Source organism: Podarcis cretensis (genome assembly GCF_951804945.1).
Source record: "Podarcis cretensis genome assembly, chromosome: 2".
NCBI lineage: Eukaryota > Metazoa > Chordata > Lepidosauria > Squamata > Lacertidae > Podarcis > Podarcis cretensis.
The window spans coordinates 42,502,945-42,514,434 of NC_137171.1; the positions used below are offsets into that span (position 1 = coordinate 42,502,945).

General features: G+C 44.3%; 1 protein-coding gene across 2 annotated transcripts; it reads right to left on the reverse strand.

Annotated features, from left to right (window-relative positions):
• Positions 1–931: 931 nt before the first annotated feature.
• Positions 932–10,601, reverse strand: LOC307210349 (ketosamine-3-kinase-like). Of its 2 annotated transcripts, none has more exons than XM_079966185.1 (6): positions 10,290–10,601; positions 8,906–9,057; positions 7,026–7,117; positions 6,113–6,195; positions 4,973–5,095; positions 932–3,402 (listed from the first exon to the last, which is right to left on the reverse strand). In XM_079966185.1, exons 1-6 carry the CDS (start codon positions 10,584–10,586, stop codon positions 3,064–3,066), a joined length of 1,086 nt encoding a protein of 361 aa, XP_079822311.1. In that variant the 5' UTR covers positions 10,587–10,601; the 3' UTR covers positions 932–3,063. The 2 variants fall into 2 exon arrangements, with proteins under 2 accessions (XP_079822311.1, XP_079822312.1); XM_079966186.1 differs by having other exon boundaries at positions 10,177–10,427.
• Between the last annotated feature and the right edge of the window lie 889 nt (positions 10,602–11,490).

An 11,490-nucleotide genomic window follows, 5' to 3' on the forward strand; every position in this document is an offset into this window, starting at 1 on the left:
CTGCAGATGCTCTAGCACTTTTAATAACAGCACAGAAGCCCTGTTCAATTTAACAGACACACTTCAAAATTCAATGGCATCTGCTTGTGATATATTTCAGTGGTACAGTCTAGTCCAGGTTTAACCAATGTCCTACCCTTCAAATGCTTCACTACCTTCCCATCATCCCTAACAATTTGCTAAGCTGTTTGGCATTGATGGAGCAGAGTCAAATAACATCCAGAACACACCACATCAACTACCCTGGTCTAGTCCCTTGAAAGCAGTTAAAGCAACTTACAACTCACTGCACTAACAGATATGGATAATAAGCTACTGTCACTCATCTCCCAAATCAGAAAAGGAAAAAGACAGGTGGTGTAGGAGGAAAAGCCAAATTTGTCAAGATTATCAAAGAGTAATTCAGTGCTATTGTTTTACTGTTATGTGACTGTGCCATCTTGGTTAACACTGTACAAGCAGAAACTGTTTTTCAGAATTTGCAGAAGTTTTATATTCTATTGGTTCTTAATTGTTTCACAATATTTACAAGCAGAGGTGCTTGAAAGGTTTTGAAGGGAAGGTATCATTGTTTGTAATCTAGGCCACATTTAGAGAATCTTGACAGGTACAGGAAGCTTCTTCCAAGAAGACTTGGGTACAGAAAGCAGCAGCAAAGTCCAGCAAATGGGTCAGGGGAAACTGAGTTTTTAAAGGACATAGCAGAAAGGAGCAAGAAACCTACAATGTGGCAATGAATTACTTTGTGGCTTAACAAGCCAATTACAGAAACACTGATTAACTTTATTGATGAAACAATATAGTATGCATTGCATATTTGTGAAGGTTGATTCACAATGTTTACACGATGCAAATATTTGGAGGTCATAATATTTTGTGTTTACCATTGCAGATAGAAAACAATAAATAAAAACCCAAAGAAAACTAATCAGTCCGGAAAATATTTTATTCAACACAACCCAGAAAGATTACGAATTACAGTCACGAACAATGCTTTGCTTTAAACCCAGAACAGCCACTGATACTATTACTAAAAGTAAAAGTAGCGCGCACACACACACAGCTGAAATTAATAAGTAAGTTTATATCTGTTTGTTTTTAGTGTAAAACCAATTGAAAAATATCAGGAAACACTGTAGAGGAATGTTAAGTAAAAGCCAACAGAAAGAATTCAGTGTTTGACATGAGCATGCATTCTAGGAATCATGCCTCTTTCACCTGGTAATATTAGGCATAGTGTTTGTTCATATGTATAATTCCATCCTAATCCCATTATTATTATTATTAGACATATCCCAGGAGCTCTGGATCCGTTTGCAGAATTCACAAAATGCTGTAACTGAATAATTATGTAATGAGAGCAGGAAACTGACATGCATAATGGCCACAAGAGGGAACCTATTTTCCAAATGCAATGTTAAGGAACTTCCAGTAAGAATCCAGGTACATGTATTCAGCATGAGTACCAGGAATGAACCAGAAAGGAACTGTGATAATACCTGCAGTGAACGTGTACTAGTCCAAACCACCAAACAAGAAAAATACTAGAATAAAATAAAGTAACTTATGCTTGCTACTTTTACATATGCCTCTTCCTCCACTTCCAATTTAACCCTGCATCACACAACCAACATGAGGGCAGCTGCCACCTGGACAGAGAATTAATGCTAGAAGTTAGGCGTGGTAAGTCACTGTCAGGTTGGTGAAAAAACTGAATAACGTAATACAGAATTTTACTGCAATATTACTTTGAGGAGGATGTGCTGCAACAGCATTTTGGTTAGAATTAGGGTTGCCATGTTTTTTTCTGGCTAAGTTCTTGTGCCTTAACAACTGTAGGACACGTAAAAGATCAACAAGCAAACTTTTCCCAGCAGGAAGATGCTGCACTGAGGAAAGACGCACCATCTTTCTGCCTATCATTTTACACTTAAATCATGAGAGCCCTGTTGGAAAAGGAGTTGGCAATCCTACACGAAAATGTGGTCCTAAAATGGAGAACAGCCTAAGTGTTATGATGCCTTCCTCAAAGTTTGTTTCACATTCCCAAACCATTGGGTAAGGGGAAACACTTTAATGAGAATGTATTTTCACTGCATTACTATCTGCCAGAAGGCATTTCACTTCATTTTACCAATTGTCAGGAGCAGCATAGGAAACTCTTAAGGAATGACTTAAAAGGCAGAGAGTCTAGCAAGCTGCCATAAGAAACTAAGTTTGAGACAGCCATATATGCCTATAAATGCACAGCTAGTTCACCAGGGCCTGGAAACACATTATAAGTCAGCAGACTATTTAGGGAGGCAAGATCATACGGGCTAGTAACGTACTCTAGCTGGAGGCTGATAGATGAAAGTTAATGGCATGGAAGCAGGTTACCATAAACTGTGGTCCATACAAACTGTTCAGTCCAATTGCTACAGATGTACTAAGACAAAGTTGCAATGCTAACGGGGGGGGGGGGGGGGAGAGAGCACCTAGACTGCAACCCTCTATCTTCCCACGTGGAATGAAGTCCCCAGAGACTCAATATATGCTTCCAAATCTATTTCCAATTCCAGTTCTATTCAGAACATGGCTGCTATATTCCTTTGGTATCTGTCACCAAAATACTAGGTTGAAAGCTAAGTAGGAGGACAAGAAAAATCTTTCCACTCACAAAGACTGTAAATCTTCCTTTGAATGTATATGTATGAACATAGCTAGCAAGTTGTTACCTGTTCTAATGCCTTGCTTGGATTTCTCCCTCTTTTGGGCATTAAAAATTTATTCCAAACTATTTGCACAGCAGGAATTTTTCCCTAGATCTATGGAACCACCTCAAAACAAAACCTCTTTTGTGCAAATCAAAGGTTTGTTACCTCCTTGGGCAGCTCTCTGATAAACTGCAAGAACAGGACACCAAACCTAGGGCACAGGATGACTTGGCCTTTAGCTGTGGGAAGAGGGTGCAAGCTCGGGTTCTATTACAGCATATACACATTAGCACAGTTGAAACCCCATGGTGTGTGTATATGTGTATATATTTTCCAAAACAGGGAAATAAAACCTACAGGTAGGAATTCAGTTGACCAAATTCCTCATTATATTGATAGATGAACCTCTGTACCCTCCGCCAAAATGATTCCAATGGTTCATATAGTGAAATAGCTGGTACAGCTTGAGCCGTTTATCAAACCCTGGTGCTTTGGGGATTTTGCTGTGGTAGGCAGAATAAAATGAACCACTGAAGCCACCAAACATCCCAGCAATTGCTAACTCATACTCAGAGTGACCATAGAAAGCTGCAGGGTCAAAGATAACTGGCCCAGAGTCATCTTCAGCTACATTTCCTCCCCACAGATCCCCATGTAGAAGAGCAGGAAATATTTCCATATCGCCAAACAAACTGGGCATCTTCAGCTGAAAAAGAAATCAGGATTTAATTGTAAAGTTAATTGTAAGGGGGTGGGGTGTTCTAATCTGTGGCTTTAAACAGTAGAAACATCAAATCCTGATAGAGAAAAAGAGACAAATCTAGAGTGTGGACAACCTAGGTGCATAGGATTTAAATTAAAGTAACATGAACAGTAGGGGGCACATCACACCCAAAAATTAAGTACAGTGGTACCTCGGGTTAAGTACTTACCGTATTTTTCGCCCCATAGGACGCACCGGCCCATAGGACGCACCAAGGTTTTTGGGGGGGAAATAAAGGGAAAAAAATTTATTTCCCCCCCAGGCACTTGTGGGGCCGGCAGCGGGGAGAAGCGCTCTTCTCCCAGCCGCCCGCCTTCAGACCAGGTCCAGGGACAGCGGGAAGACGCGCTGCGCCTCCCAGCTGTCCCCGGAGCTTGCGTTTTTTTGGGGGGAAATGAATAAAAAAAATTTATTCTCCCCCCCCCAGCCGCGGCTGCCGCCCCAAGCCTTGCGCACACCTGCCCAAAGCACGGGGCACCCTCCAGAGGGCTCCACGTGCTGCAGGCAGCCACCCCAAGCCTCGCGCGCCCGGCGGGACCTCCTGCCGGGCGCGCAAGGCTTGTGGACACTCGCCGCAGCTGCAGGCTGCTGCCCGCAAGCCTTGTAAGCCCGCGGCAACTCCCGCGAGCTTGCAAGGCTTGCGGATAGCTTCCTGAAGCCTGGAGAGCGAGAGGAGTCGGTGCGCACCAATGCCTCTCGCTCTCCAGGCTTCAGTGAAAGCCTGCATTTGCCCCATAGGACGCACACACATTTCCCCTTCATTTTTGGAGGGGGAAAAGTGCGTCCTATGGGGCGAAAAATACGGTAATTCGTTCCGGAGGTCCGTTCTTAACCTGAAACTGTTCTTAACCTGAAGCACCACTTTAGCTAATGGGGCCTCCTGCTGCTGCTGCACCAGAGCCCGATTTCTGTTCTCATCCTGAAGCAAAGTTCTTAAACTGAAGCACTATTTCTGGGTTAGCGGAGTCTGTAACCTGAAGCGTATGTAACCTGTAGCGTATGTAACCCGAGGTACCACTGTAACAAGATTTTCCAGTCTTGTTAGCATTTAAACCAGATATCTGAGGTACTACTTTATCAAAAGGCTTAAAGAAGATTTTTAAGCCTTTTGTATTTAAATTTTTAAAAATTCTCAGACATTCCTTCTCACATTAAATAGCCACATATCAGTGTTTATTTCAATGAATAGAATGCTTATTTTAGTCTTTAATTGTTTTTAAAATGTACTATTGTATATTCAAATAGCTCCTCCTCTCCCTTCAAATATTATTTGGTCTTTTTCACATGAGGGTTCTTTAATGCTGCTACGGTATTGTTTGTCCACAATTAGTAGAGACCTCAGAGAGATGTGGGTGAAAAGACTCTTTTCCACTAGTTTATTAGGTTCTGGGGAGAAGAGGATCATGACATCTGCACAGACAGTGTAGGTATTACAGAAACTCTACACAATGAGAACAACCCCACATATACGAATGTGACAATTCCCTCTATGGTCCCCATGGGACATCGTTACCTGGAGTTTTCCCCAAAGTTCTCTTGCTTCCCTGTCTCCAGAGTTCTTCTCAATCATGTCCATCTGAGGTTGAATTCGTTGCCTGGCAAAGAAAGTCACCCAATCCTGTTGCCAGTCATTCACCTAAACACGCAAGTAGTCAAAAATTCAGCCAGTTTGCCTCTATGAGAAGATGCCTTGAAAAAGGCCCTCTGATGAAAAATGGAAATAAGACAAGCAATTCATAAACCAATTAAGCCATACCATTTTTATGGAGACTCATCTAGACCTACCGTACTTTTCGCCCTATAGGACACACTTTTTCCCCTCCAAAAATGAAGGGGAAATCTGTGTGCATCCTATGGGGCGAATACAGGCTTTCGCTGAAGCTTGGAGAGCGAGAGGGGTCGGTGCGCACCGACCCCTCTCGCTCTCCAGGCTTCAGGAAGCTATCAGCAAGCCTGGGGAGCCCGCGGGAGTTCCCGCAGGACTCCCTAGGCTGCGGATAGCAGCCTGCCGCCCAGCGTGCGGGATGCCCTGAAGCAGAGCGCCCCGCGCGCTGGGCAGGCATCGGTGAGGCACAGCGGCCCAATCCTACTGTTCCCCGACCTGGTTTTGGGGGGCAAATAAAGGGGGAAAATTTCCTTTATTCCCCCCCCCCAAAAAAAATTAGGTGCGTCCTATGGGACGGAGCGTCCTATGGGACAAAAAATACGGTATTTACTTCTCTGGTGCTGAAACCGATTTAAATGGTTTGTAGATGAGACTTTCAGACTTTTACACACTTTACAAAAATATGAAATTGTACACTTTTATATATAAAAAGAAGACTCTTGCTGTGTTAATTAGCTATTAGCTACTGCTAACACAAACTCTTGACGCTGCATAAGGCACAGCAGTTGTTTTCAGAGGCATTCACTGGTGCAGCTGTAAACACCAACATCTGCTGTTGTGTTAGCTGAAAGGTGAAGATTGGTTACTAATACCAAAAGTTGTGACAGTAGCCCTGGAATCTTCATACCTAGTTACAGTTCTCTGAATTAATATTTAAAAGTCCTCCTATTCAAACATATTCAGCCTTTCCCAATTAAAGGAAAATTAGAAGTGAACAAAAACTAAAAGATTTCATCAGTGTTGAAGAGCCATTAGTTCAGATCATACCTGTGGAAGATAGCCACAACATGTAACAGTGTGGAACCCAAATTTATCCACAAACTGGACCCCCGTTTGTTCTTCACCTTTACCTATTAAAACAGAGAGAAGTGGTGATTGTCTGTTCTGAACAGAATAACTTTCTAAAAATAGGAAACTTTATTATAAAAAGGTAAAGGTACCCCTGCCCGTTCGGGCCAGTCTTGCCAGACTCTAGGGTTGTGCGCTCATCTCACTCTATAAAACCTGAGGTACCACTTTAGCTAATGGGACTTCCTGCTGCCGCCACGTTCTAATGGGACTTCCTGCTGCCGTTCTCATCCTGAAGCAGAGTTCTTAACCCAAGGTACTATTTCTGGATTAGCGGAGTCTGTAACCTGAAGCATCTGTAACCCAAGGTACCATTGTATTCTTATTCTTATTATTTAATTTATATACCACCCTATACCCACAGGTCTCAGCTGCCACTAGCATGAGAACCATAAAGGTTGCTCCACCAAATCTTAAAAACCTTAAAAAGACATAGCTCTTACTAAGTGTCTATGTTTTCAGTTTTCAGCTACAACAAATTAAGTAAGATTCTGAGAAGTTTGCAGTTGCTACTACTGGAGACAAAATCATGATCTGAATCAGGGGTGAGAAACCTCAAGCCTGGGGGCCAAATGCAGCTGCCCAGTGCTTTTTTCCCCAAGGGGTACTCGAGGGTACGCAGTAGCAGCACCTATTTTTGTTGTTTAAAAGTGTGACATGTACTGTAACCACTTCATGGGGAGCAATTTTCAGGGAGGGCTGACTTGCTCCAGCTTACTGGCATTTTAATATCTCTTTATGCATGCAATGAAGAGTTTTTAGGGGTTCTGCTATAGAGTTAGAGCAAAACAGCTGGGGGCATTGGCAAGTCATGGACAGCTGGGTTCTTTACCAACAGTGTTTGCATCTTTCTTCAGCTTCTCCCCAAGTTTTTGATTGTGAAGATGAAGGTCAGCCAACTGTGTTCCAAGTTTTTCTGCATGTCTAGTGGTGTAAAAAAGACACTTTTACAAAGCAACAAAAATTTGATGGTTTCACCATGAAACAGCATCTGGGAGGGCACATGTTTTATCCAACCCCAATTTAAGAGGTACCTATCTCTAAAGGACAGAAATAAGGCTGTCTCATCCAGCACCTCAACACATTCACTGCATGCATTCAAGACACTATGATCCCTTATAACACTAAGCCTCAGTGTTGCATGTGCTGGAAGCCCAAATATGGGGTTGTTTATCAGACAGTGGCCTGTTAAGTTACCTTGGACTTTGGGCAAGTGACTATAAAAACTCCAGGTTTGGAGTTCTTGAAAGAAGAAATATGTGTTGCATCAATCAGCATAAACTTTTGACCTGTTAGAAACTCGGCCAACAATAGAGGTTGGAATTTTGGTCCAGTGAGATGTCCTGTGATGACAAGCTGATCTGGAGGATTTAGGGGCAATTTGGTTTTGAGTGTGTCTGTGAAGTAATATAGGTTCTATATCCAAACTGATAAATTTCTAACCAATCTGATTTGTTTGATTACAATAAAAATTGATTTATTGCATCAATTCCGAGTTTCCATTCCAAAATGAAAGATTAAAAGACTGTCAAGCTGTTACCAGCAGTCCAGCAGAATCACCTATTGGGAAAGTTCCCAAGAAAATTATAACGTCACACTATGACTGTAAATCTATGCATTCAAAGTCAGTAAGATCCTATACACAAGTAAATGCATACATAATTAATTAATATATTAACATTGAAATCTCACCAAATATATTAAAGAGCAAACACAGTAACTTGGAAAATGTTGTCTGCACCAAAGTTCATAAAGGAAGTTCAGTAAGATCAGGGTAATTTACCCTCCCATCCCAGACAAAGTTATAGCTTCATTATTTAGAGCAGAATGCAGCCCTCCAGGCTTTTCTGTTTGGCCCTATTTGGACTCTCTTGTCATGCACCTTCCCAGTCCACAACCATCACAGGGCCTGCTCCACACTCTAATGTGCTTTTGCCCTGCTGCAAAGTCCTTGAACTGTGATAAGGCCCCTTGTTCACCTGGAAAAATGGAGGGGTGAGAAATGGTCTGAGTTTTGCATGGCTAGCACATAGCCTATGCCACAAACCTGAATGTCAGATCCATGGTTCTACCCAGTGTGGTGTAGTGGTTAAGAGCGGTAGACTTGTAATCTGGTGAACTGGGTTTGCGTCTCCGCTCCTCCACATGCAGCAGCTGGGTGACCTTGGGCTAGTCACACTTCTTTGAAGTCTCTCAGCCCCACTCACCTCACAGAGTGTTTGTTGTGGGGGAGGAAGGGAAAGGAGAATGTTAGCCACTGAGACTCCTTAGGGTAGTGATAAAGCGGGATATCAAATCCAAACTCCTCCTCCTCTTCTACTACTTTTGCTTCTGTCCCTGGTCACCACTGGCATTCAACCTCTGGAAGGTTGAGTACAATGGAATGCAGCCGTCAGGCTGAAGGAGATACCCCAACCCTAATTTAGAATAAGTACATGGCAGCATGCTGGTTGCAGCTCAGACTGAAGCAAAGCAATAATAAATTTAACATTTTTGAATAAACACTTGGGTCCTCTTTCCCTTCTTTAGAAGTCTTCATAAAACACTTATGGGCCAAGATGCTACCCAACTTTGGTTCACATCATTGCATAAACAAATAGTAAATCTGATTAATTTTTATTAACTTGTTTTCTTCAAAGTAGTTTACATGATACTGATTTTCCTCCTCAAATATGCAAGTAAATCGCAGCAAGAAATTGAGACAGAGATTACCTGTTCAAACCCCTCATATCCAAATGCTCCATCACAAACAGAGTACCACCAGCCGGCAGATCGATAACTTTTATAGGTTTAGGAACTTTCACAGTCTTTGTTTGCAGGATAGCTGTTAAACTTGCCATTTCTCCATCAAACATTCTCCTTGCCTGTCAGATAAAATAAGGGGTGGGGACTTCTGTAAACACTTTGACATACAAAACTTTCCAGCATATGTCAGATTTAAAAGAAAAATAATCTTAGGAGCCTGCATACACAACACATTTGCCCCTTTCTGGTCACATCTGCCCTTTCAGCACTGAATCAAAACAATTCACAACACAGCAGCATTTATTTAGCTAACTGCCAAGCCATGTCTGCTCATTCCTTCATTAACACTAGCTATCAAAACCTCTGCCAATCTTGCCTCGCAAGTGGACATTTTCTAACAGGAGAGTCGGCATAAAAAGAATGCCTAGCACAAATCCTGTTACCTACGCAAGCTACTTTCCTAGCCGAAACAAGGCACCCTGAATGCAATCACGGGCACTCTCATTTACTGCTTCTCGCGTTCCGTGGTGTGGACAAAAACACAGCTTTTTAAATGGACTCCTATGGCCCTGGCTCAGATTAAAGCCCTGCCAAGATGTCCTGTTAGACCAGGCATCCCCAAACTTGGTGCTCCAGATGTTTTTGGGACTACAACTCCCATCATCCCTAGCTAACAGGACCAGTGGTCAGGGATGATGGGAATTGTAGTCCCAAAACATCTGGAGGGCCTAGTTTGGGGATGCCTGTGTTAGACACTTCCTCAAAAGTAAACCTCCACTTCGCTGCAGTGGCGGGGCCCACGAGATGGATGGCGAGAAAGCCCCTCTCCAGTTCCGACTTTTGATTGTCTGCCAACGAACACGCAGCCGGGGCACCACAACTCTGGCTCGTCCGCAGGCACTTTCTTTCTTTTTCTTTCGGCCGCGGCTCCATTGCTTTTAAACAGCTGCCTGCGGGGCAGGAGAAGTAAACCATTGACATAGCCTCGTCGTCGCGTCACTGCGACGGGTTACCAGCTCGCTCTGTGCATTTGCGCCTATGTCAGGCCACTTTGCAAAAAAAAGAAGCAAACAACATGGGAGTGCTATTCAGCAAAGGGGAGTAAACAACAATTCGCCTTCTTGCAGCACGGCTTTTATTCGACCCTTTGCACTTCACTCCCCATCGCCCACACCCGCCTTCCCCCCCACCGGGAGTACTACCCGCCGGTGCTTCTCCCCTCCGGTTCTTTCCCCCACCTCTGCGCGGGAGTTGCTTTTCACGAAGACGTGCCCGTGGTCGGTGTGGTAACTCTCGCCGTGGCTAATGCAGCCGCCCCCCGAGTGGCCCGTAGGCCGGAGCGCCGAAGTGCCCAGCTCGCGCCGCAGAGCCTCCTCCATCCCGCCGCAAAGCCCCGGGTAGAAAGAGGCCGGCCGCTAAGAGGCAGCTCGCCCCTCCCGCCGAAGCGCAGGCCCCGCCCCCTCCGGAGGCCTCTGTGCTCTTGGCCGCCCGCTGAAATGGCGGGATGGCAGCAAGCGCCCGCCAGGGGAGAGCGCGCGCCTTTTGGCAGGGCGGCGCCTGCGAGAGGACGGGTCGCTGCCTTTGAGGAAAACGGGAGCAGTGACCTTTCCCCTTTTCCTCCCCTTTTCTTCTGGTTCACGCGTGTCATGTGGGAGGCCGTATTTTAAAGGAGTGGCTTGCTATTTGAGGTCTGCGCTTAGCTCCGCACTTGTGCTGGATAAATATGTAGAACTATAAAGCGCATGTGTCTATTTTTTATTTTAATTGGAAGGTCATATGTATGTGTGCCTCAGTCAAACCCACCGTTAAATGGACTCAGGAGTGCCATCTTGAATAAAATATTTGGGGAGGGGCAGGTAAGCCTGGCCCTGCATAATGGATCACAAGTCACAGCACATGCACACCAAATGCATAGCAATGCCCATCAGCGGATGTGGAGCTCAAATATTTTACTGGGGGGGGGGGCGCAAGGGACCTTGGACTCTGGGAGTTGGTTTGGGGGAAAATGGAGTTGCAGGACAATTGGGAAATGGAGTTGTAGGCCAAATTTGAACCAAAATGGTGATTCAGTACAGTTGCAAACTTGCACAGGGAACCCTCCTAGATGCTGTTGTGTACCCATTGGCTTGCCAGTGAGTTAAGAGATGCTGTGCGGCCTGCCCTCTGCTAGTAGGGGGCTATTTGTCAAGCCTTAGGGCTGCTATATGTCTGGGATGTAGGGATGTAATGATATTGGGGGGGTGGGGGTTCTGGAAGGCAGCGGTTTGTCCTGGAGTGTCTAGGGGTGTCTGGATTTTTACTTCTTGAAATATGGCAACCCTATTAAGCCCAACATTCTAACTCCTCTTCCTTACACTTAAATACACACATACACACAACACTATTCATTGCTGTGTTGAGCTTCAGACTAATATTTGGAATACAGTCCAACCCTTTCTTTTTTCTACCCTAATGAGGATGTGTTTCTAGGACACAGTGACATTCCAGGGACATCCCTAGTGGTCAACTTTCTGTTTAATTATGGTTTATTTCTGTAGAGCAGCTGGCTTCCT